Source organism: Miscanthus floridulus, chromosome 10 (assembly GCF_019320115.1).
Source record: "Miscanthus floridulus cultivar M001 chromosome 10, ASM1932011v1, whole genome shotgun sequence".
In the NCBI taxonomy this organism is placed as follows: Eukaryota; Viridiplantae; Streptophyta; class Magnoliopsida; order Poales; family Poaceae; genus Miscanthus; species Miscanthus floridulus.
Genome location: NC_089589.1, coordinates 33,076,682 through 33,104,089, shown reverse-complemented (window position 1 = coordinate 33,104,089; position 27,408 = coordinate 33,076,682). Strand labels below are relative to the sequence as shown.

The following is a 27,408-nucleotide window of genomic DNA, read 5'->3' as shown; positions in this document are numbered from 1 at the left end:
GCACAAGAACAAAATTGGACAAGAACGGATGGAAACATCACAAATTATAAGCACAGTTTTCAATGGGCTGGGCTTTTAAGGCAACGAACGAGGCTTTACATGGGCTAGGTTGTGTGCTCCTACCACGCTTCCGGATAGAACCTAAAGCCTTGCAAATAACTCTCTCAAGCGAAAATTCAGATAAGTTGACAAGCGCAAATTGTACTCCCTCCGTACCAGTAATTCAAGTCGTTTTGAACAGCGACATGATCTCCAAAGCATAACTTTAACTTCTTATTTTTATAAAAATATTTATTAGAAAGTAATATATGTATATTTTTATGAAAATACTTTTCAAGACAAATCTATTCATATGGTTTTCACATTTCCAAACCCAACAACTTAAAAGTTATTCATGATTTATATTTCTAATATTTGACCCAAAACTTGTCCAAAACGACTTGAATTACTAGTACGGAGGGAGTATTTGACAAGGTTGGGAACATACTTGACATATATAAGAACAAAAAGAATGGGCATGCCACAGTTGCTAATTACACACTCCGTTCCAAATTGTAAGTTGTTCTGTTTTTTCTAGACACAAACATTTTGTCATGTACCTAAACATAAAATATATATCTAAATGCATATAAAAAACTATGTATCCACAAAAGCCAGAAATGCCTTATGATTTGAAATGGAGGGAGACAGGGAGTACTACATTCGCCCTGTTCGCTTGGCTTATAGGCCATACTTTTACGGCCAACGAACAATATTTTTCTCATACAACAAATTAGCCAACAGTACTTTCAGCCATGGCTTATCAGCCAAGCGAATAGGGCAATTATCTTGAGCATCTCCAATAGTTCCAAAAAAGTAATTAGTAAATCAATTAGTTTTTCAAGTGGCTAAAAGAAGTTGGGGGCATATTTGTTTGGGTTCCGCCAACAGTTCCTAATATCTCAGTCCCAAAATATTTTTTGAACGTAAAGGGTCCTAAAATATAGAAGATAGTTTTACATGAGGAATCCCACACTATATGTTTGGCTATTTAGACTATGTTCACTTTAGAGTAGTTTTTGTACATCAGAACCGGAAACCCCTAAACATCTTTGCAAAAGATTGCTCTTTCACCTAACAAGTCTGGGCAACCATCCTACTGTGGTTTGGTCTTCATCAATTTCTAAGTTATGACCTCTCAGGGTCCATTTACAAATGTTGGAGGAGGGCAAGGCAGACAATCCAGAAAGAGGAGTGGTGAGAATTAGATGGAGTAATGCATTCCTCTTTGTGGAACGTTTTGGAAAGAGCGCAACAAACGGATCTTTCAACATTCAGTCATGCAACCCATGCAACGGTCATTCATTATCACGGAAGATGTAGAATAATACAAGCTGCGGTAGCCTCTCGTCCACTCGCCCTAACCGTAGCATGTTCTCTCCATTCTCCAAAAAGAACACCGCATCTCGAACGGCCGAGCTTCGCCGCGACCGCTCCATCACGCCGCCTCGGCATTCTTGATAGCGGCTAGGGCCTGACGGCAAGCATCACCACCATGCCCGAGTGCGGCTGCCCGCCTTTCTCCCTCTCCATCACGCCTCCCAGTCGCCAGCCTTCCTCCCTCTCCACCGCACCTCTAGCCCGCCGTGGCCTTCTCTAGCTCGCCGGACGCCTTCTCCACCAGAGCAGCGACAGCTCAGCTCCAGACCCGTCATGGTCTTTGTGAGACCCACTGAAATTGAGGCCCAGTACTGTAGCACTAGGAAACCATTGTAGATGCATGGAAAACACTGTAGCAGTGAAGTTTAGTACCGTACTGGAAGTTGGAGGATAGCTGAGCTAGCTTAAAAGCCTAGACCTGGGAGGCTGTTAACTCCGGATCGATCCTTTAGCACGAAGTGAGAACGAAAGTGCAAGAGAGTTAATTAGCAGGTGTGGTTCATTCAACGTATAGAGTGGGCCTTACCCGTCTTCCCGGGTCAGGGCGTTACAAATGGTATCAGAGCCAACTCTCGCGGTTTTACGCTTCGTATGGTCTGGAAGCCTGGACAGGTTGTGCATGGCTCCAGAGAGGGCATCACGCCTGGGCCGGGAACTGAAAATACGAACGTGGCCAAGAGAGTCGGTCCTGAGCATTTGTCCTGTCCTGCTAGGTAGCTTGGTTCAGCATTCGACGAGGACGTCGAATTTTCTAAATGAGGGAGTACGTGAGACCCACTGAAATTTAGGCCTAGCACTGTAGCAATTGGCTGCCGTGGACTGGGCCAAGTTTGTAAGGTACTAGAGCAGCGTGGAAACACTATAGCGATAAAGTTTAGTACCATACTAAAAGTTAGAGGAGAGTTGAGACAGCTTAAAAGCCTGGACCTAGGAGGCTGTTAACTCTGGATCGATCCTTTTGCGCGAAGCGAGGACGAAAGCGCAAGAGAGTTAATAAGCAGGTGTGATTCATTCAACATGTAGAGTGGACCTTAACCATCTTCCCGGGTCGGGGCGTTATAGTCTTCTCCACTAGAGCGGCGACGGCTCGTGTCAGCATGGGACTGGAGCGCCACCATCCAGCGTTATGCCCCCATCCACCTTGCCCATCGCGAAAGGGGAGGCAGGCAAGGCTTGCGCCCCCATCCAGCTCACGCCATCGGCAGGAAGGGGAGGCCTGCGCCAACGCAGTTCCCCACCAGGTAGGCCATGGCCGCCGGCGATGCTATGTTTCAAGTGTTTTAGGTATTTTCAACATGTTGCAATTATTTCAGATGTATGTTGCAAGTGTTCAGGGCGTTTTCAAACATGTTGCAAGTCTATGTTATAAATGTTTCAGATGTATGTTTCAAGTGTTTCATACGGATGTTGCAAAAGTAGATCAGGATGTTGCATATGTTGCAATAGTTATACACGTATGTTGTAAACGTCTGTTCCTAATGTTTTTCAGACATATGTTGCAAGTATAGGGGCGTCCTAAGGCCTGTCTAGGTTGTGCGACGGAACAGCGCTTCCCAAAATCATGTGCCTCAAGATTTACTAAGTACCCTAAGTATGTATAGTAATTGTGGGGATTGTTTTAATTAATAAATCAGCAACAGCTCCCTTCTTTGGCCCATAGACGTGGCTTGCTGTAGGCTCACATGAGAGTCCACGATTCCACTTCCACGTTCGGGAGACAAAAGAGTCCGCAGCGATTCCAATTTTTTTTCACGTCGCTTGCACTTCTTATTCTTTAGAATCAACTATTTATACCAATTGTTGATCAAGCTTTTTTCTCTATTACTAGGAGGTTTGAACAATATCAAGGTTACCAGAAAATATTTGGTTTCTTATTTATTTCTGATGCATTGCATTCATTGGATAATAAGAGCTTGAAATCTTGTTGTCATCGTCTTGGGGCTTCACTTAAACGACATGGATGATCTGATATTCATGCTGATGACCTTTATGTGGAGTTGATTTTTCTTCAAGATTTTATTCCACAAGAAAATAAAAGGCCCTGCCGAAATTCTTAATTTTTTGAAGCGACTGAGTGTTTTTCTAATGCAACAGGTATAAAAATATCACTTTTCAAGTGATGGTTATACAACAGATATAGTCCTTGGTCTATACTACTATAATTTGTAATATAAGTAATATATTGATACTTGTTATTATTTTCTTGTTTTGGCACTAGATATTAGGCCTCCACCACCTATTTGTTTCGAACTGGGTTTCATATTTTACTTGGACGCGCCTGCAAGTGTGTTTATCTAAATGTTGCATATGTTTTACATATATGTTGTAAGTGTTTTATCTGTATGTTGCGTAATGTTTGCAATGGTTTTCAAATGTTCTTCGGGTGTTTTGCAAGTGTTTCAGACGCATGTTTCAAGCGTTTCATATATCTTCTTTTATAGGGTTATGTTGCAAGTGTTGCATCTGAATATTTCAAAAGTAAATCGAGCTATTGCAAATGGGATGCGCAAGGAAAGCGGGAGAGGGCGTGAGCCAGTCCCCCGCGCGCGGTCTGGAAGCGCGGGCGACATCCGAGGTGGCGCGGACTCGCTGCTGGGGCCCTTGCTCGTAAGTCCGACGTAGCTAGGGACACTCACTAGCTTGCTACGCGAGCACCGTCCGACGCTAACGTCTCGAATCGGACGTCCGGACACTAGCATATCCGTTAAGGTATATCTCGTTGTCTGTTCGTCTCTCTGGTCTCCACCACCCTCTACATCTCTCATGTCAACAGACATAGTGGGAAGCGACGACTAGGTGATGTGATGCAGTGCTTTCTAGATCTCGGATGTGATGCTCAAGGCATCAAGCCACTTGCACAGAGCTCACTTGGCCGTCTCTGCCTCGCAGGTCGCAGCCATATGCATGAGTCATGATGGTTCAAAAGCAGGTCGCTTGACATTTCGCAGCCGCATCATGACTAGGATTCAGCATGGACACGATATTCCCAGCATCACATTCCCGTGACAAAAACTGCCACAAGAGGGTAGCACGCTGAAAGAGACAGCACTTAATCATGAAAGACAAAAATCTAAAACCTTTAAGGCTTTGTTTGGTTTGGTTTAGTCCTTGACTAAACTTTAGTCATGAACTCCTAGTGTGTTTAGATTGGTGACTAAAAGAGGTTAAACCTGATGACAAAAGACCACAATGCCCTTATTAAATGTCAAAGTTGGGGTGGGCAGAGGGCAATAATGAGGGGCAGCCTTTGTCCAAAGTAGAGTTTTAGTCCCTTCTGGTCACTCTTTAGTGACTAGATGATGAAAAGTCTTTTAGGTAGTGTTTAGTCAAGGTGTTTGGCTTCAAAGTGATTAAAGGGACTAAATTGGGGTGACTAAAGTTTAATCACCCCAAACCAAACACCTCCTTGCTGCAGAACACTATCACGGCGCACAAATATGCCCTTCTAGTGTGTACGAACACTCCCGAGTCCTGACTTCTGAAAGGTACTTTTTGTACGAGCACCATCACCTGTTTGGATCTTTAGTCCTTGGACTAAAGTTTAGCCCAAGATAGTTGTTTAGATCCAGGTGCTAAAAGGTGACTAAAAGGTGAAAGGGAGAGGAGAGAGAAAGAGAGTAAAAGCATTTTTAGCCCTCTTTAGCCCAACTTGAGGGGCAAATGGACTAATGGGGGCTAAAAATTAGTCCTTCCCTTTTAGCCCACCTGTTTGGTTTTACAAAGGCTAAAATTAAGAAAAAATGAAGGACTAAAGTTTAGCTAATGGAATCCAAACAGACCAGCAAAGAGCATGAGGCACCAAAACATGCATTCTGATTTGAATGTTTTGTATGTTTTCGTAGGTCTTAGAATTTGAATGCTTTCAATCTTAGAATTTGCTGGCTTTTGCAAGCCCCACTACTATAGGATGGCCTTGTTGTCCCGGGCGGTAACGGCCTTTAGTCCCGGTTACCGTGCCGGGACAACGATCCCGGGACTAAAGGTGGAACCTTCAGTCCCGGGTCATCGAGCCGGGACTAAAGAGGGACCTTTAGTCCCGGTTGGTGTTACCAACCGGGACTAAAGGCCCTCCAGCCGAGTAAACGTGGCCGCACCCTTTAGTCCGGTTGGTAACCCCAACCGGGACTAAAGGTTCATTTTCTTTTTCTTTTTTTTTGTTTAATTTGTTTTCAGTTCAGTTACATATATTTGTTTAATATATAATATGTTTTTATGTACGTATTCTACGCTGCTAATATAAATACATGCACGCATATAATTACATCTAATTCTCATCTCGAGAATTATTATATTCGAATAAAGTCTGAAACTATATATATTATAGATATATATGTATATATACAACACTTTCATAATCTTGTTCTCGAAAATAACGATATCAATAAATATTTAATTTACATCATTTATTCCTTAGGATCAAAGTAGAACTCGCCATTGGGATTTAGCACTTTTTCTAGAAGAAATCCTGCTATTGACTCTTGAACTGCTTTCAGATGGTCTTTTTGCATGACCCTTTATTTCAACCATTCAGTCTTGCATTTGAAATAAAAGAAAAAGTATTAATACATATATATATATATATTCATTTAAAAATAAATAAAAAATTGATATATACGTACTCTGAGGACATCTTCAGGAGTTCTTCTTATGTGTGCAGTGATAAATTCACAAACGTAGTATCCATACAAGTTATTATCTGGTTGCTGCCACAAACACCATTGTATGAGAAGAAGATTATTCTCATCATCTCACACGTAAATTGAAGTACGATATAGTAATTAAACACGTGGGGAAGTATATATAGTACAACTTACTGGTATTTCAACTACATTAAGTGGTGCCTTGCAATCCTTGCGGTGTTGCCGAATAAACTCTTTCCAAACCCTGTGCGACCAATAATGTACGATCGTTAATAAATTATGGCAAAGTCTATTCAATAATAGTTGTGCGCGAGAGATCAAAATTACCCCTAGATAATGTCTATCATATCTTGGTATAGTGCCCGCTCTTTTCTCAACGAGTCCAAGATTACTAACCGACTTGAGTTTAACTCAATGACAATGAGTATCCAGTGAAACCTGCATTGGTTTATACACACACGTACATGCATATAAGTTGTATTGATATTACATAAAATGTGTAGACTACATTATTATTAACACTTACTCAAAGTTGTACGGAAAAGTATTGTTGTCTTGTCGTGCTGCTTCACGAAGAACCTCATGATATTCTTCTGTGCTTCAGATACCCACTGCTCCTTGACAATAATATCGGTTTTGAATACGATATAAGGATCAATGAAGCCAACACTGGTGTCTTGTATTCTTTGGAGCTCTAACATCTGGAATCTATATATAAATATAAGTTACATGTGAGGATAATTATATACACGTACGCATGGAAGTGAGTTTATTAAATAAAAGTAAGAATCACTTACAAACAAAAGCAGCTAATGATTGATTTGTCCAGAGCGTCCATGTGGTATAGTTGATGCAATTCTTCGAAACTAATATGTATGATGTCATCGCCACGAAAGTAATGATGATCTCTAAATCTGACAAAGATCCACTCCTCACCCCTGCCACACGCCTGCATGTACCACTTGTTGAGCAAGTATATTTGCGTACCCAATTCATTCAGAGCCGCTGGGTTGTATAGACTTTTGCCAAATTTATAAGTCTTTCAGGTATCAACTTCTAGGTTCTGGATTGGAGCTTTGCCCATCAATTGATCCAAGGTTAAACCAGTTAGTTCAAAAAAAGTATTAAGGTCTTGAACCGACACTTCTCTAGAGTTGTCTGGTCGATAGACTTCTATGTTGGAACCATATTCATTAGCAACAATAAGATTTTGCATTGATTGCTTCTATTGTCCAAGCTGTGGGACATCCTTCCCTGATGCTCTTTTCCTTTTCTTATCTGCATCATGTGACTTCACGAGGGAGCGGTCATAGTCTGATAGTGGCGGAGGCTTACGAAGTTTAAGCATCTTTTTCTTGTGAGCTTCGACCTTCTGCCTCAGCAGATCTCGTGGTATGTAAAAGTACGGCTTCTCCTTAAGCTTCGCTTGTCTCTGCTTTTCGATATCTATAAAAAATCTTTCACTTTTTTGTCTTCTTCAGCTGCTATTTGCTCAGCAGTCTTTTTAGGAAGTATTTCTTGAGAAATAACTCTTTTTTTCGCGGTCTTCTTTGCCGCCTGGACCTTAGACATCTCTGTAGTGCATCGCTGTGGAGGGGGTGGGGGCGGTGTTGGAGACCGGCGTGGAGGCGATGAGGAAGGTGTTGGAGACCGGCGTGGAGGCGTTGGAGATCGTTGTGGAGGCGGTGGGGCCAGTGTAGGAGTTGGAGATCGTTGTGGAGGCGATGGGGCCAGTGTAGGAGTTGGAGATCGCCATGGGGATGAAGTCGTCTCGCCCCCCGCGACGCTGTGATGAGATGGGGAATGAATGATTGGGTTAGGCTGGGGGGGCGACCCTGCTACAAAAACAAGTTGTCAGTCAATTATTTTTTAAGCCAATATAAAATTAATGGAAAATAATATTTCATTCACTTTCATTCATACCTAGGGTGAGGTAGGGGAAGCGGTGGTGCCCCAGGAATGATGATGAAGTGTTTGTGCCATTGAATAAATGTCTTCTCTGCTTCTCCTAGTGTCTTCTCCCCATCACCGCCTTCAATGTCAAGAGAAACATTGCTGTAACCTTTGAGCACTCTATCGACCGAGACGCTAGCATATCCAGGTTGAATAACTAACCCATGAATTCTTGGTGTCTTCGTTCGGTCTATTGGAGATACAACCCCGACAGCCACCATGATTGATGCATTATTACCATCTGGAATGTGCAGCTCACATGTTGTTAGAGGCTCGGTAATGTCATCAACAGGGAAGCGCAACCCAGCGTCATCTTGAATAACTGGCAGCTCCGTGGAAGCACAACTGCTTTTCATCTGACCAACGGGGCTAATGGTGACTCCCAGCATTGATTGCGATTGCATTTGACTCATTGCTAGCTGCACTTGCCTCTTGATCTCCTCCTGCATTCTTGCCTCAAGAGATTTTTCTCGTTCACGTGATTCAAGCAATGCTTGTCGTGACTCATTAACAAATTGCTCCAATACACGAATTCGGTCTGCCTCCTCATCCTTCTTTCTCTGGCGGCTTCTGTAGGTATCCTTGTCTGCTGGGAATGCTTGTAGCCATAGAACTGCCCCATAGCCTCTTGTTCGACCACTATGTTCAGGATTCTCTAGGGCATATGTCAATTCATCCTCCTCTCTGTTGGGCTTGAAAACACCACTATTAGCTTCTTTCCTAGCACGAGCTAGTCTCTGTGTTGCTCTCTTAATTTTTTGGTTGAAAATTAGCTTGCCAGTGTCTGGGTCTAGGCTTCCCCCATGAGCGTAGAACTAATTCTTCACGCGTTGAGGCCAGTTCTTCTCTATTGTTTCAGGTATGATTCCCTTGGCGGTAATCTCTGCTTCTAGGTTCTGCCACTTGGGAATAGCACTCCTATAACCACCTGATCCCATACGATGATGGTATTGCTTCTGTCGGGCATTCTGCTGATTCCTCATCACACGTTCCTCACTCTCTTGAGATGTCTTGTATTGTACGAAGTCATCCCAATGGGACTCCAACTTGACAAACGCCTTAGCATTAAAATCCGGCGTATCATTCTTCAAGATAAACTTTTTATACAAAGTCTTCTTCCAACTTTGGAACAATGTTGCCATATTCTTCATTGTCCAATCCCTCGCTAGCTCCTTCAAAGCATCATCTGCTTGTAATGTGAAATGCTGAGTGATATCTCTCCAAGCTAGGTTCTTGTCACGATCAGATACAAAACTAACATTAGGAGCAGATATCTTCTGCTTCCATTCACGAGCACTAACTAGGATGCTATCCCTTACAATGAACCCACATTGATTGACATATGTCTAAGCATGTGGTCCCAATGGTTTGCCGGTGTTGGTGTCGAATTCTGATATTATGAAACGGCCCTCTAATGGCTTTTTTGGCCCTCGGACTTTCCTACTCTTGCCGGTGGTTGATGTAGATCCAGAGACCGGCTACATGAGTATAAACACAACGATTAACAACAAATATACGTACGCATGCATCTATAAGAGATGATAGATAATCGAATATACCTCGCCAGTATTTTCTTGCGCGACAATTTGTTGATCTTCAACCACCGAGATATTCAGGATATTCTCATAATCAGCAAAGTACTGACTCGTGTCATCTACATCCGTATTGGTGTCGACGTTGATAATATCCGCCATTATGTCATCATTCAAGTTATCATCCGGAGCAGCCATTTGTATCTTCAAGATAACACATAGATAGAATTACTATGGCACATAACATAAGTACATGTGATAGCACATATAGAATTACTAAATCCAATTAAATATAATAACACATAATATTTCATAAGGATAAACAATAATAAGGTATAGGCTTTGGAATCGAATCAAAAACACTTTCGATCCAAAAATATGGAAATAAGTACATGTATATATACACATAGAATGATACAATTTTCTCTCTCTCTCTCAACACATAGAAATAAGTGCATATATATATATATATATATATATATCTAGATATGCATGTGATAACACATAGAATGTCTCTCTAGATACAATTTTCTCTCTCTCTCAACACATGGAAATAAGTACATGTATATATACACATAGAAATAATTAAGTACATATGTATACATATAGAATCTCTCTCTAGATATGCATGTGATATAGATAGAATTACTAATAAAATATCCAAGTGATATATAGATAGAATTACTAAAATAAAATATGCATGTGATATAGAGATAGAATTACTAATAAAATATGCATGTGTCAATTACTAAAACAAAATTAAATCTAACATATATAGAGAGAGATAGAATATAATTACTAAATCCAACTAAATATAATAACACACATATATCTAGATAGAATTAATTACTAAATCTAATTAAACCTAACATATATACATAGATAGAATTACTAAATCAAAATTAAATCTAACACATATATAGAGAGAGATAGAATAATAATTACTAAATATATCAAAAACTATAATAAAAAACTATCCAAATAAAGTACTAATTAAATTTTAATACATTTAAATCTAATTAACATATATCAAAAACTATCTAAAAACTAACTAAAAACTAAGAATAAACTATTAATTAAATTTTAATACATTTTAATCTAACATATATATCAAAAGCTATCTAAAAACTATCTAAATAAACTAGTAATTAAATTTAATATACATTTTAATCTAACATATATATCAAAAACAATCTAAAACCTAGAAACTTTGTAAAAAAAAATATGGCCGAGAGCAGCTAGCTAGCAGGCTAGCTAGGGCGGATGGCGGGCCGGGCAGGGCGTGCTGGCCGGCCACGGGGCCGAGCTGATCAAGCACCTCGCGCGAGGGACGACGACGGCGCGGCGCGGCGGACGAGCTCGACGGCTGCCGGGCGGGCCTCGACGACGAGGCCGGGCGGGAAGCGATGCGGGCGGATTGGCACGGCCGGGCGGGGGTAGACGACGACGGCGGCGTGACAGAGACGAGCTCGACGGCCAGGTGCAGCAGAGATGAGATCGACGTGTAGATCGAAAAGTAGAAGATGAACATAATAGGAATCATTCGATATATATAGGCCGGGACCATTTAATCCCGGTTGGTAACACCAGCCGGGACTAAACGCTATTTAGTCCCGGCTGGTAAGCTGAACCGGGACTAAAGGTCCAACCCTTTAGTCCCGGCTCGGCTTACCAGCCGGGACTAAAGGAGCTTTAGTCCCGATTGGTGTTACCAGCCGGGACTAAAGGTATTTTTGGACGGGCAATTCCGCCCACCCTTTAGTCCCGGTTCCTGGCCTGGGCCGGGACTAAAGGACTGAAAATTTTGGCAGCCCGCCAGAGTAATTGAAAAGGCCTGGAATTTTGATTTTGTTCTCCTTGTTTAATACTAGGTTAATCAATTAATTCTATAGCAACTTCAATACTTTGCAATATTTATTTTATAAAATACTATTAATTAACTAATTATTTATTGTAAATAGGAAAATTTTGTAACCTAAAGTTTTTAATTTCTTTTATGAATATAGAATATAAATGTTACTAATACTAAGTATTTTGTTAATACAAAAATATATTTGTAACTTAAAATTAATAAAACTAATATTATTCGATAGGAAATTTATTATCATATTATTGTAACGTCAATGTTTCAATTTTTTCTCAGTTTTTGACCAAAATGACAGGAAATTTTTGTTGAACCTATAAAAATAAAGAAAATATAGTATTTTTATTCTACAACTTTTTCAAATGAAAAAATGGCCTATATAAGGATTGTAGATCTTGATGAGTTGAACAAACTTAATATTCAAAACTTTTCAATTTGAGACAATCTAGGGTTCCGAAAACTAGTTTGTACGCGTCGAAATTTAAAAATCACAAATTTGAACCATCTAAACTTTCTCAAATGGAAAGTTGACCAAAACAACAATTGTATATCTTGATGAGATGAACAAACTTGGTATTCAAAACTTTTCAATTTGAGACAATCTAGGGTTCCGAAAACTAGTTTGTAAGCGTTGAAATTTAAAAATCACAAATTTGAACCGTCCAAACTATCTCAAATGAAAAGTTGACCAAAACAACAATTGTAGATCTTGATGAGTTTAACAAACTTGGTATTCAAAACTTTTCAATTTAAAGTAATTTAGAGTTCATAATACTAGAGTCAAAGTGTTATTTTTTCATTTAACCAAATTTGACTTGGTCAAACTTGCTCAAATGAGACATTAAATGACCTCAGATGAAAAATCTCTGATTACCAAGTTTGATCATCTCAGCAAGATCTACAATTTTTACATAGCTCATTTTCCCATTTGAGAAAGTTTTATCAAACACTAGTCACAAATTCTTGAATCTCATATAGACTTTCTAAAACTATGTCACACACTTGTGAAATTTAAACTACAATTTGTTCAAACTTTTTCAAATGAAAAAATGGACTATATAAGGATTGTAGATCTTGATGATCTGAACAAACTTGGTATTCAAAACTTTTCAATTTGAGACAATCTAGGGTTCCGAAAACTAGTTTGTAGGCATCAAAATTTAAAAATCACAAATTTGAACCGTCTAAACTTTCTCAAATGGAAAGTTGACCAAAACAACAACTTTAGATCTTGATGAGTTTAACAAACTTGGTATTCAAAACTTTTTAATTTGAAGTCATTTAGAGTTCATCATACTAGAGTCAAAGTGTTGTTTTTTCATTTGACCAAATTTGACTTGGTCAAACTTGCTCAAATGAGACACTAAATGACCTCAGATGAAAAAACTCTAAATACCAAGTTTGATCATCTCAGTAAGATCTACAATTGTTACATAGTTCATTTTCCCATTTGAGAAAGTTTTATCAAACACTAGTCACAAATTCTTGAATCTCATATAGACTTTCTAAAACTATGTCATACACTTGTGAAATTTGAAACATATATTAAACATATTATAATGTGAAGTCATAACATATTACATAATATCCGTCTCTAAAACATAATATATTAAACATGCATCGTTGTATCATGCGGGCACAATAGTGAATTTCTTCTTGACGTATGACCCTTGGTTATGATCTTATCGTAACCATGGAGTGTCTTTATCATTTAACATGATGCTTGGATCTTTCTTCACTATGAAGGGTGGAATTCAGATATTTCTTTCATAATCTTCTGACATGTCTGACTTGTCTTCAATTCCCACTATATTTATTTTCCCAGAAAGAACTATGTGGCGCTTTGGCTCATTGATCATTGAGTTGATGTCTTCGTTTTTTCCTCTCTTTGATTTTGTAGACATGTCTTTCACATAGAACACCTGACTCACATCGGCAGCAAGGACGAATGGTTCGTCTTTGTACCCAATATTGTTGAGGTCCACTGTTATCATTCCATACTCTTTGTCGACTGTTACCCCTCCTCCGGTCAGCTTTACCCATTGGCACCGGAACAAAGGGACTTTAAAATTAGGTGAGTAGTCTAGTTCCCATATCTCTTCTATGTGGCCATAATATGTTTATATATTCCCATTTGGATCTGTGCCATCTATGCGAACACCACTATTTTGATTGGTGCTCCTTTTATCTTGGGCAACTATGTAAAATGTATTCTCATTTATCTCGTACCCTTGGTACATGAGGATATGCCACGATGGTTGCCTAGCCAACAAATACAATTGCTCATCAATATTGTCATTGCCTTGACATTCTTTTCGCAACCAACCACTGAAACTTTCCATGTGCTGACGCCTAATCCAAGCTTCAGTCTTCCCTAGAAACTTGGATCGTAAGAACTCCTTAGGTATCTCGATGTACGGATGCACCAATGACGAGTTTTGAAGAACTGTGTAGTGTGCTTTATTGAAATAATCGTCTTCCATACCAATATATGTTTTCTTTCCTAAAGTTCCTTTACCACTGAGTCTCCCCTCGTGTCGTGATTCGGGAACGCCAATCGGGGCAAGGTCAGGAATAAAGTCAACACATAACTCAATGACCTCCTCTGTTCCATAGCCCTGGGCGATGCTTCCTTCAGGCTTAGAACGGACTTTCACATATTTCTTCAAGACTCCCATAAACCTCTTGAAGGGGAACATGTTATGTAAGAACATAGGTCCAAGAATACTAATCTCCTTCACCAAATAAACTAGGAGGTGTGTCATGATATTAAAGAAGGATGGAGGGAACACCAACTCAAAGCTGATAAGACATTGAACCACATCATTCTGTAGAATAGCTAGTTCCACTGGATTGATTGCCTTCTAAGAAATTGCATTGAGGAATGCACATAGCTTCACGGTGGCTAGACGTACATGTGGAGGTAGAATTCCTCTTAAAGCAACTGGAAGCAATTGCGTCATAAGCACATGGCAGTCGTGGGACTTTAAGTTTAGGAATTTCTTCTCTGGCACATTTATTATACCCTTTATATTAGAGGAGAATCCCGATGGGACCTTGATGTTGCTTAAACATTCGAACATGCTGTCCCTCTCTTCTTTGCTAAGCATGTAGCTAGCAGGACTTAAGTAATGACGTCCATCATCTGTCTTCTCTGGATGAAGGTTGTCTCGTTCTTTCATGCCCTGCAAGTCCTGGCATGCTTCAAGTGAATCCTTTGGCTTCCCGTACACACCCATGAATCCTAACAGGTTCACACAAAGATTCTTTGTCAGGTGCATCACGTCGATTGCGTTGCGGACCTCTAGGACTTGCCAATAGGGTAGCTCCCAAAAGATGGACTTCTTCTTCCACATGGGTGCGTGTCCCTTAGCATCTTTGGGAACAGATTCGTTGCCTTGTCCCTTTCCAAATACTACTTTCACATCCTTGACCATTGCGAGTATATCTTCCCCGGTTCGGTTATGAGGCTTCTTCCGGTAGTCTAGCTTACCTTTAAAATGCTCCCCTTTCTTTCTTACTTGGTGATTCAAAGGAAGGAATCGACGATGGCCAAGGTACACGACCTTTCGACATCTTTTCAAATATATATTGTCAAGGTCATCAAAACAATGTGTGCATGCATTATATCCTTTGTTTGTCTGACCTGAAAGATTACTTAAAGCAGGCCAATCATTGATTGTTACGAACAACATTGCTCGTAGGTCAAAGTGTTCTTGTTTGTACTCATCCCAGACACGTACACCTAGTTTGTTCTATAAAACTAGAAGTTCTTCAACTAATGGCTTCAGATAGACATCAATATCGTTGCCAGATTGCCTCGGACCTTGGATGAGGATCGGCATCATAATGAACTTCCGCTTCATGCATAACCATGGAGGAAGGTTGTAGATACATAGAGTAACTGGCCAAGTGCTATGACTAGTGCTCTGCTCCCCAAAAGGATTCATACCATCTGTACTTAAGGCGAACCTTAAGTTTCTAGCCTCATTTGCAAACTCTAGAAATTCCCTGTCTATCGCTCTCCATTGGGACCCATCAGCTGGGTGTCTCAGCATATTGTCTACCTTACGGTTTTCTTTATGCCACCGCAACAACTTTGCATGGTCTTTATTTCTGAACAAACGTTTTAAGCGTGGTATTATAGGAGCATACCACATAACCTTGGCAGGGATTTTCTTTCTAGGACGTTGTTCACCCTCGACATCACCAGGATCATCGCGCCTGATCTTATACCGTGATACTTTACATACCGGGCATTCATCCAAATTCTCATATTCATTGCCATGGAAGAGGATGCAGTCATTAGGATATGCATGTATCTTCTGGATTTTTAATCCCAAAGGGCAGACAACCTATTTTGCTTCGTACATAGTGGTGGGCAATTCATTTGGCTTTGGAAGCATCTTCTTTATGAGGTTCAATAAATTCCCAAATGCCTTATCGGATACACCATTCTTCGCCTTCCACTGTAGCAATTCCAGTGTTGTACCCAACTTTTTTGCCCCTCTTCGGCCGTCGGGTATAGCAACTTCCTATGATCCTCAAGCATGCGCTCGAACTTAACTTTCTCTTTTTTACTTTCGCATTCTTGTTGTGCATCATGAATGGCATCGCCAAGAGAATCACCGAGATCATCTTCTGCCGCTACCTCTTCTTCATCTCCCCCCATTGTAATATCATCAAAGGCACCATACTGAGCAATAATGTCATCAATGTCTAAATCTTCTCCTTCACCTTCTTCCATCATAACCCCGCTTTCTCCATGCTTAGTCCAACATATATAGTTTAACATGAAACTTGACTTAAGCAAATGTGAATGAAGACTCATTGAGCTTGAATATTCCATTAAATTCTTACATAGGGCACATGGACAGCACATGAAACCATCCCGCTTATTTGCCTCGGCCACACCTAAGAAATAGTGCACGCCCTCAATAAAATCTTGGGAGCGGCGATCGGCATTGTACATCCAATGGCGTGACATAATCTGTATTACACGACAAATTATGAAAACATTGAACATAATTAAGTATTTTATTACACAACATAGATGACACACACATGGTTGATTAATTAACTAAGCCTGGCTACAACGTAAGTAATCCCAACTATCACTAAACAAACTAAAACTACAATGCACTTCAGTAACATAATTATTTCGTGACCGTACGCAACTAAAACAGATAAATCATTCGTCTATTGAATATCAATAAGCTTCTCCTGCTGGCTCACTGCCTCATCATCAGCAGCCGCTACCTCAAGCGCACCCGAATTCTGCACGTATGTAGCATAATCTTCCTCCCAGTACCAACCATCGCATCCATTGCTCTCCCACTGAAATTAAAGTCAAAAAATATTTAGTCAAAAATATTCAAGAAAAGCAGGTCAATTAGCCATAATAATCAAATGCGTAAGAAACTCATATCGCGATTCGGGCACTTGTAGAAAACACGACCCTTGTTGGGTCCCTGTCTCTTGACTCGGTACTACATCACAATCTTCTGCTTACACTTGCCGCAGATAATGAGAGGGAGTTCTGGCCTCAGTCGTTTCACAACCGAACGAGAGGCCGAGGATCCGGTACTAGTTGTCATCTACTTTCTATACTTATTTTTGCAAACTAGTGTAAATTTCACATTTTCTAAAATAATATATTTAAACAAAACTAAAATTATTTACTTATCTAACTAAACCATGAAATATGTACTATGTATAATAGTAAAATACCAAACTATCAAGTGATTTTACTATTGTAAATCATCATGTGATTTTGAGCTAAAAATGACATAGAAATCATAATCAAATCCACCATATCAAGTTACTTTCTATACTTATTTTTACAAACTATTGTAAATTTCTCATTTCTAAAGTAATATATTAAAAAAATAAAAATATTTATTTATCTAACTAAACCATGAAATACATATACTAGCAATACTAAACTATCAAGTGATTTTGATGAACTAATTTAACTTTTGTTTATCCAAACATATATACAAATCATCATGTGATTTTGAGCTAAAAATGACATAAAATCATAATAAAGTCCAACATATAAAGTTACACATGCATCTACATCGCAAAATGAGATAAGCTACTGATAAAACATAAGAGGATTAAGTTTGTTACCTCCAAAATCGAAGAGCAACACCAATGGAGGGGGAGAGAGCAAGAATAACAGCAAGCTGAAGAACAGAGGCAGTGAGTTTGAATGGAATGGCTCGGGCTCGGGGAGAAAAAAATGAGCTAGTCTATAGGCTGGGATAATTAGTCCCGGTTAGGGGGCAAACCAGGACTAAAAATTAATCTTTATTCTCGGGGCATCACCCAAACCAGGACTAAAGATCCCTGCCCTGCGAACGACCGTTGGGCAGGAACCTTTAGTCCCGGGAGCAAAAAAAAATGCAAGGCTAATATCAAATTGGGACATCGTTCTAAAGTCTGTTCTTTAGTAGTGCCCATACTGTATACGTACTGTATGTATATGGATGCAACCATCAGGAAGTTATCGTCATGATTGATTCTGTTTCAATTTGAACAATCCAACTCGCGTTCAAAATATATTACTCGCATCTTAGTCGCCTATTGAAACATCTCGAACATTGGCACAAGAAACACACAGCTGGACAATAATGAATGGAAACGTCACAAATTATAAGCACAGTTTCCAATGGGCTGGGCTTATAAGGCAACTTTTAGATGGGCTAGGTAACATGCTCGTACCACACTGTCCGAACGCCTTGCGAATAACTCTTTGAAGCAAAAATTCAGATAAGTAGACAAACGCAAACTCTATTTGACAAGGCTGGGAACATACTTGACATATAAGACCAAAAAGAACTAGCATGCCACAGTTGCTAATTACTCCCTCTGTTCCAAATTATAAGTCCTTCTGACTTTTCTAGATGCATACATTTTATCATGTATGTAGACATAATATATATCTAGATACATAGCAAAAAAAACTATGTATCTAGAAAAGTCAAAATGACTAATAATTTAAAATGGAAGGAGACATGGAGTACTACATTATCTTTGAGCATCTCCAATAGTTCCAAAAAAGCAATTGGCAAATCAATTAGTTTTTCAAGTGGCTAAAAAAAGTTGGGGCATACTTGTTTTGGTTCCTCCAAAGTTTCGAATATCTCGGTCCTAATAAAATATAGAATACATTTTTTCATCAGAGATCCAAGACTATATTGGCTATTAAGATTGTTAACTTTAGAGTAGTTTCTGTAAATCACAACCGAAAACCCGTAAACATATTTGCAAAGATCGCTCTTTCACCTAACAAGTCTAGGCAACCATCCTACCGTGGTTTGGTCTTCATCAATTTCTAAGTCATGACCTCTCAGGGTCCTTTACAAAATGTTGGATGAAGGCAAGGCAGGCAGTCATAAAGAGGACTTGTGAGAACTCGATGGATTAATGGTTTACTTTTTGTGGAACGTTTTGGAAAAGCACAATCGATGAATCTTTCATCATTCAGCCATGCAACCCATGCAACTGTCGTTCATTATCAAGGTAGATGTATAATAATACAAACTAGCTCACGGAAGATGTTCCATGGCTTTGGATTTCAGGTGGTAGTGGCTTTTTTCCAGAAAAAGTTCCTTTCCTAGACTTGTGGCTGTTGGAACACCCCTATGTTATGGGTAGCCTTTTTGCTCTCTTTTTTCCGATGTATGTGGGGGTGTTTTGTTTCGGATTGCTCCTTTTCCATGTAATAAATTAAGGGCCCATCTGGATTCACCCAGATTTTAAGAATCTGACTTTTAAAAACTATATAGGATCAAACAGACTAGATTTTGAGGCAGTTTTTAAAATCTACCTACCCAGATTCTTAAAAATCCATAAGCTGATCAGACCTAGCTATTGCCAGTTTTTATTTGCACAAGTACCCATTTGCCCTCATTAAAGACCACGTCATGGCTGTTTAAGAGCAATAAATGAAGGGTACAATAGTCTATTAGCACTAATCATAAATGAAATCAGCTTCTGAAAACTAGGGATCCAAACACCCCATCAGATTTTGCTCATAAACTAGATTTTGAAAACTAAAGGTAATAGTTGGTTTTTAAGAATCTAAAACTGATCCAAACAGAATTATCTCCGGTACACCGAGAGTTAGAGACAAATTTTGGTGCAGTGAAATACTCCCTCCATCCACTACTGGAATCTGGCGCTTTGCCGAGTGCAGCACTCGGCAAAGAGCCTCCGGTAAAAAATCCGTCGGCAAAGAATTCTTTGCCGAGTGCCTTTTATCGGGCACTCGGCAAAGTTGGAACCGAAAAAACCCGAAAAAATGGGGAAAATGGAAAAAAAAAGAATTTTTTTTAATCGGTGGAGGCCCCCACCGGCCAGCGCCCGCCCATCTCCGGCATTTTTCGCGTAAATTTCGCAGCAACGCGGCCGACGGGATTCGAACCCGCGACCTCCCCCTACGCGAGGACCTCCTCTACCACTACACCACACTGTCACTTGTGTCTGGATTCCGTTTTAGTTCCCAACATATTATACTAAACCGAGTGTAAATTGCTTGTTTGAGGCTCTAAACGAATTCAAATAAAAAAATTATAAACTACAAAGTTTCATAACTTTTCGAGATCTACACTTTTAGTTTAGGAAGTTTTTCCATCCGAGGTCATTTACAAAATTTAAATTTCAAAATTTTGAAATTCAAACGCAGTTTTGCATGACAAGATGATTTAAAATCAAAAAGTTGCCAACTACAATGTTTCATAACTTTTCGAGATCTACAGAGTTTATTTTGGTTGTTTTTTCATCTGAGGTCGTTTGAAAAGTTCGAATTTTAAATTTTTGAAATTCAAACACAGTTTTGCATGACAAGATGATTTCAAATTAAAAAGTTGCCAACTACAATGTTTCATAACTTTTCGAGATCTACAGAGTTTATTTTGGTTGTTTTTCCATCCGAGGTCGTTTGAAAAGTTCAAATTTTAAATTTTTAAAATTCAAACACAGTTTTGCTTGACAAGATGATTTCAAATTAAAAAGTTGCCAATTACAAAGTTTCATAACTTTTCGAGATATACAAAGTTTATTTTGGTTGTTTAGTCATCTGTTCATCCGATATGGTCGTTCTAACATTATTCACAAATCTTATATATCTCTCTTGTAGTTTCATAAATTACAAGAGAGATATGTTAGATTTGTCAACAAATTTACTTTCACTTTGTCATATGAAGAAAAGACCAAAACAAACATTGTACATCTTGATGAGTTATACAACTTTATAGTTGAAAACTTTTTCATTTGAATTAATTTACTGCTTCAAAATGTGCTTTGAAATTTTCTTTGTCGAGTGTAAAAAAACACTCGGCAAAGAGCTTCTTTGCCGAGTGTCAAAAAAAATACTCGGCAAAGGCGTCTTTGCCGAGTGCCCGAAAAACAACACTCGGCAAACCACTTGACACTCGACAAAGAGCCGGTCTCCGGTAGTGATCCCTTATTATTTGTCGTTTTCGTGTCACAACTTTGACTAGATTTGTAGAAAATACGTACAATATTTGTATCTCCAAATAAATTTATTAAAAAACTAGATTCAAAGATCTATCTAATGATATCAATTATGCATCATAAATATTAATATTTTTTATATAAAATTAATCAAAATTATTTCTCGGGAAGCGAGAAAGACAGATATTTAGAGACGTAGTGAACTGTGTCCCAGATCAGTCTGCAACAAACGGAATCTGTAGAAAGGATGTTTCAAGTATCATCGTCGTCTGTTCGTCTCGACCATACTACACCTCTCATGTCAACAGACACAGTAGGAAGCAACGAGCGGTGTGATGTGATGCAGTGCTTTCTAGGGCTCGGATGTGATGCTCAAGGCATCAAGCCAAGCCACTTGCACGGATCGAGTTCCCTTGGTCGCCTCTGCCTCGCAGGTCGCAGCCATGCATGCATGCATGAGTGGTGATGGTTCAAAATCAGCAGCATATTCGTTTCATCGTAAATGATCATGGATTATTTACTACGGGCTAATTTAGTATGAGAGAAAAATATTATTCTAATTTATAATCCACGATTGTATACGAGTGAGCGAACAGGCCGCAGGTCGCTGGCTCTTGACATTTCGCAGCCGCATCATGTCATGACTAGGATTCAGCATCGGCATGATATTCCCAGCATGACATTCCCCGTGACAAAAAGTGCCACAAGAGGGTAGCACGCTGAAAGAGACAGCACTTTGTCACGAAAGACAAAAATCCAAACTCTTTTACTGCAGAACACTGTCACGGCACACAAATCTGCACTTCTAGTGTGTACGTACACACTCCTGATTTCTGATCGAAAGGCACTTTTTGTTAACTTTCTGCACCAAAACATCCATTCATTCAGATTAGGCAGAAGGCCAGCAAAGAGCAAGAGGCACAGACGTACATAATTTATTAGCATAATTGCATTACAAAATTTTTGGCTTACCGGCCCGGTCACGAGAAAGCGACCGCTGAGAGCGACTCTAGTGACGTTGCCATTATAGTGCATACAACACTCAACAAAACCTACAGCGCGTTGCTGCCTGTTTGCTACCAACCTGAACCTGAACCTGAACCAATTCTAAGTACAGCTAGACAAGATTACATACAACCATACCATCAACAGCCCCTGAATCCAGTAGGCTTGGATTCTTAAGTTGTCAGCTACTTGACCCGACCAAAAACCGACGGTCAGATTAATCCGAGACCCGATCCGACGGCTAGCTAGCTCTCTACCAACCATGATCACCAGTCATCCACGTCTCCACGCGGCTGCTGCCCAATTGCAAGGTGCAGAGATCGTGTACGAATGTACGAGTACCAGTTGTACATCGATCTGAATGAATGAACACCTGAGAACTCACCGGCGGTGGCTTTGCTGCACTACACGCCTAGAGGAGAACGGAAGGCGGCGCGGCGCGGCGCTGGCGTTCGCGTCGCTTCAGAACGGCTTGTGCAGGTAGGACGCGAGCATGTCGCCGAACGCGGCGGCGTCGACGCGCGCGAACAGCCCCGGGGACGGCGGCCCGAACAGCGAGCTCCCATCGTCGATGTCGACGTCGACCATGAACCCGTCCTCGGCAACGGCGGCGCTTCCCCAATCGCCACCGCCGACGGGCCACCACGCGGCGCCGGCGCCCGGCTGGCTCTCGGCGTGGTCGCGGTCGGGCAGGTCCGGCGACGGCGACAGCACGTGCTCGGAGCCGCAGCTGGAGTTGTCCGTGTGCGTGTGGTGGTGCGTCGTCCACGGCATGGAGTTGTTCGAGTCGTCGTGGTCCGGGTCGAGGTCCGCGTCCGCGGGCGGCGACGACAGCACCGGCGCGATCGCGGGCGCGGGGGCCGGGGCCGTCGGGACCGCGGCCGACGGGCGGTCGAAGCACAGCATCCCCGCCGACGGCGTCTCGAGGTCGTCGTAGTCGTAGTACCCGCCGTACTCCGGGAACTCAACCTTCATCGGCGCCGCTGCCGCCCGGCCGCGGGCACCGGCGCGCGGGTTGTTCTTGGACGCCGCCGGCGCCGGCGCAGGCTTGACGTCGTCGGCCACGGCGTCGTCGCCGTCGTCGCCCACCGTGTCGTACCGCTCGATCACGCCCTTCTTGTTGTAGATCCGGCACAGCACCCAGTCATCCAGCTGCAAGAAGATCGAAGAGACAACAAGATTCAGCGCCACCAAATCCACGCGAAATCCCAGTGAAAAGTCAATCGAAGCTGATTGGTTTTTTACTACGCGTTGGATGGAGGAGGCTTGGAGATGAGGCCGACGTGACGACGTGACGTCGGATTCGGTGCGCGTGTGGTGTCATTTGTGCGCGGGCGTGGGCGATAAGATCAGGCGGCTCTGGCTGGCTGGCGCTCGCCCGCCCGCCATGGTTGCCCGCGCTTGTCTCTATCGCGGCGTGCGTGAGCCGTGACGCCACGCCGCCCGCCCGCGCTTTACATGTCTCTAGAGCCTATCCCGGCCTGCCCTGCCCAAGTAGCTGCGCGCGCTGTCGCGAAAGGGACAACTCGGGCATGCTAGCTGCTGCAAATGGACAATTTGCACGCCTACCTTTTTCAATTCCTCTTCTTAACTAATCTGCATAGTTGCAAACCTAACAACAACACAGCATTCCCACCATTTCTTATTGTAACATTGGTAAAAACAAAGATCGATCAATCCCTTTTTTTAATCCTCTATAACTTTTTTTCTCTCTAGCTAAAAGTAAGTCCTCGTTTAAATCCAAGGTGTCATATCGGGTGTTATACGGGGTTGTTTCATGGGGTATTCGTATACTAATAAAAAAATAAATTACAAAATCTGTCAGTAAACCGCGAGACGAATTTATTAAGCCTAATTAATCCATCATTAGCGCAGGTGTCACTGTAGCACCACATTGTCAAATCATAGACTAATTAGGCTTAAAAGATTCGTCTCGCAAAGTAGTCGCAATCTATACAATTAATTATTTTTTAATCTATATTTAATACTTCATGCATGTCGAGGGTAACGAGGCCTAAGTGTCGGTTCTTTGGGAAGAGAAAATATCCCCTCAGCTATGATTATGAATAAGCAGCAAGGTCGTGGATGGAGCAGTCAATATAATTACCCTGAGCGCGTTGTTGGTCTTCTTGCGTGCGGCGGCGGATCGGTCGACGTCGGCGAGGCGGTACTCGTGCATGATCCAGTTGGTCTTGACGCCCTTGGGCGGCTTCCCGGCGTAGAAGACGAGCGCCTTCTTGATGGCCACGGGGCGCGGCGACCCCACCGGCTTGTCGGCGCCGGTGGCCTTCCAGTACCCCGTCCCGGCCGCCCGGTTCGGCCTCGAACCGTTCGGGTACTTGCGGTCGCGCGGCGAGAAGAAGTACCACTCCTTCTCCCCACCGAACGCCTTCTCTGCAACCAGTCGATCGCAAAAGCTGGTGAGGTCAGGTCACCTCGGATTTAGCACTGACTGATAATCAGATCGTTGGGTGTGCCTAGCTACGGACCTGGGAGCTGCCATGGGTCGAACTTGTAGAGGTCGACCTCGGCGATGACCGGCGCGGCGAGCGGCAGGCCGCCGCACTTGCGGAGGAGGTAGTACATCACCAGCTCGTCGTCGGTGGGGTGGAACCGGAACCCGGGCGGGAGCTGCAGCGCGCCACCGCAGTCCATTCGATCGATCGGTCACCTAGCAACCGCCGCCGGGATTGGAGACGAGGAGAGCTCAGCTGATTGCTGGGGTCTTGTCTTCAATCGGCCTCTGGTTGGAGGAGACTGGAGAGCTTTTGGAATGGAACATCGCGCAGCCGTACCCGTGGTTACTTATAGACCGGTGGTGGGCCAACACGTGTCGACGGGCGGACGGGGCGGGCTCGATGTGACGCACGTGCTACTTGGGGAGGAGGTGGGCCGGACCCTCGCGGCGCGGGTGGGGTGAGCACAAGCAGGCAGGTTGACCCGACATAGAACCGGACGCGTGTCGGGCATCGGACGGGGGAGAGGGACGAGTGGGCGGTGGGATGCGAGGGCGAGGGAGGATTTTGTCATCGCTTGCGTCAGCTGTTTTGGCGCCGCCCGGGGCGGGGCCTCTGTGTCTGTGTCGTGCCGTACCTGCCTGGTGGGATCGTTTTGTTGGCATGGGTCTGCGTGGACCCGAGTCGGCCCCGGGAGTTGTTTTCTCTGATATTATTTTTATTAGGAAACGGTTTTTTTTTATTATGCTTGGCAGTGGAGATTCCCATCGTCCACTTGGTGGAGCCCCTGTGTCCGGCGACTAAAATAACAACACCTGCTGAGGTAATCACTGTCGATTCCGCCCTGATTCCCTAGGCTTAAACTTTGATGATCACCAAACTTATCTTGGTCAGCTTTACGGCGGTATGTGCATCGAAATTGTAGGTTTATTTTTAAAAGCGGCGCTCTTCCCAAGCGTCAAAATTTGTAGCTACGCATTGATTTTCCTGGTTTTTTAAAAAGAATTGTATAATATTTCTCGGTTTTTTTTTCATTTTGGGGATGGGTGGGGAGGGGAGTTTTAGTTGATAACGATATGCAATACCTAGTGCGAAATTTTACCAAATCCATAAGGTGAACCTTCTAAAATGGAGTTTATTGAGCCATGCACGGGGGCAAAGACAGCCCAGCGAATATGTTTGGAAACTCATTAGTGTTGTTAGATTGTGAAAAGTTAACTTGCCAGAAGTCTTTTGAAAATTTTGTACTTAGCAAATCGAATTAATTATTTCGTTTTACAAAAGATTTGTTAGGATCCATTAGTAGCTGGTTCATAACTGATAATTAATATTTGTTAGCTAACAATTAGCTACTAGCTAGGTAGCTAGCCGTTGTTTCAATTAACTAGTTAAGGTCATTTTTGGATCCATTAGTAGCTACTAGCTGGTATAGCTATCTAGAATTAGTTGGTTTGGACCAACTAGTGAAATAGTTGTTAGTTGGGTATTTGCTAACAATTAGCTACACTATCAGTTGGATCTATTTTGATGTAAAGGAGCTAATATTAGCAACTAACAATTAGCTCCATGGATTCAAACATGACCTAAATTGTAGTTGTAGCTGCCTAGAATGCTCATGCTGTTTACACCAAAATTTAGAAGAAGAGCGCGGGAACTCGCAGGCTTCCAAGATTGTGCCAATCAAGGAGTCGATTGAGTAAAAATTGATATCTGCCGGGTCAAATGCGACACTGGGATCGGTTCTCTCCGAATGACGTCAGCAGATAACAATGGCGAGATATGATTGGCATCGAGAATATACATATCGGACTCTACAAAAGGGGAAAGATTAGAGTCCAAGTTATCTTAAAATAGGAATGTTTTCTTTGTACCTAAGATTGTACTGAGTCGTACTCGAGTAGGATTCATTTTTAGGTCCCGGGTATAAATATCAAACCCCGGCTATTGTAAAAGACACAATCAATCAAATACAAGTTACTTACTTTTTTAGCTCCGGCCACCCCTTAGGAGTAGGAGTAGAGTAGATCTCGGCGAGTTCATCAGCAAGTACGGCTGCATCGATCCAGTCGACCTCCACTGCTTATCTGTAAGTACCGTCATGGCTTATACCTCTGTTTGTACGGCTACATCGATCCGGTCGACCTCCACTGCGACTCTGGTATAAGTTAGTTATCGACTCTTGTCTAGTTCAAGTATGGCTACATCGATCCAGTCGACCTCCACTGCTCGAACTAGATTAAGGTCAAGTTATCGGCTCTATCTAAGGGTGGCATTCCTTCGGATAGGTTCATTAAGTTACCGATATTGCTTATTGCTTCCATTGTTTATTTAATTACGGCAATATCACTTCGCCCGATTGGGATTGATCTAGATTGGCCTTATATCTTTGTTAACCCATCGTTTGTTCATCTAAATTGATTTAATATGCACTTTAAACGATGAGTTATGTTTTATCAGCTGTTTTACATCAATCTTGATCGTGCATAGCGTGCGGTTAAGGCATGTTTGATCTTGAGTAGATCTATTGGCTAGCAAAAACTGTTCCATGGCCCGTTATCAGGGAAACTCAGACTTTTGAGATCAGGCCTCACAAACTTATGCATATACAGGTTAAGCCACAGTTGTATTAGCCACCAGGGGCCACTGACAGTATGCACTAGTTCATTCTTCAGTAATTGGGCAGCCACCTGGTATATTAGATGATAAGCAGCTCCTAGCAGATATTTTCCAAGAGGGATATCCTTGCCTAATGTTAGGTGCTCTGCCATGAGTCGATTGAGTAAAAATTGATATCTGTCGGGTCGAATGCGACACTGGGATCGGTTCTCTCTGAATGACATCAGCAGATAACGATGGCGAGATATGATTGGCATCAAGAAGATACATATCGGACTTTACAAAAGGAGAAAAATTAGAGTCCAAGTTATCTTAAAATAGGAATATTTTCTTCGTACCAAAGATTGCACTGAGTCGTACTCGAGTAGGATTCATTTTTAGGTCCTGGGTATAAATATCAAACCCCGGCTATTGTAAAAGACACACAATCAATCAAATAC

The 27,408-nt window shown here is 41.8% G+C and overlaps 1 protein-coding gene across 1 annotated transcript; it reads right to left on the bottom strand.

Annotated features, from left to right (window-relative positions):
- Nucleotides 1-21,800: 21,800 nt before the first annotated feature.
- Nucleotides 21,801-24,684, bottom strand: LOC136486467 (NAC domain-containing protein 71-like). The gene is made up of 3 exons (XM_066483368.1): nucleotides 24,386-24,684; nucleotides 24,004-24,290; nucleotides 21,801-23,048 (listed from the first exon to the last, which is right to left on the bottom strand). Exons 1-3 carry the CDS (start codon nucleotides 24,549-24,551, stop codon nucleotides 22,359-22,361), a joined length of 1,143 nt encoding a protein of 380 aa, XP_066339465.1. The 5' UTR covers nucleotides 24,552-24,684; the 3' UTR covers nucleotides 21,801-22,358.
- Between the last annotated feature and the right edge of the window lie 2,724 nt (nucleotides 24,685-27,408).

Bases quoted from the DNA above. Each gene is read 5' to 3' on its own strand.
- LOC136486467 (XM_066483368.1), bottom strand. From the start codon at position 24,551: ATGGACTGCGGTGGCGCGCTGCAGCTCCCGCCCGGGTTCCGGTTCCAC. The intron at 24,291-24,385 runs GTCCGTAGCTAG...GACTGGTTGCAG, and splicing joins CGACCCATGGCAGCTCCCAG to AGAAGGCGTTCGGTGGGGAG. The intron at 23,049-24,003 runs GTAATTATATTG...ATCTTCTTGCAG, and splicing joins AGACCAACAACGCGCTCAGG to CTGGATGACTGGGTGCTGTG.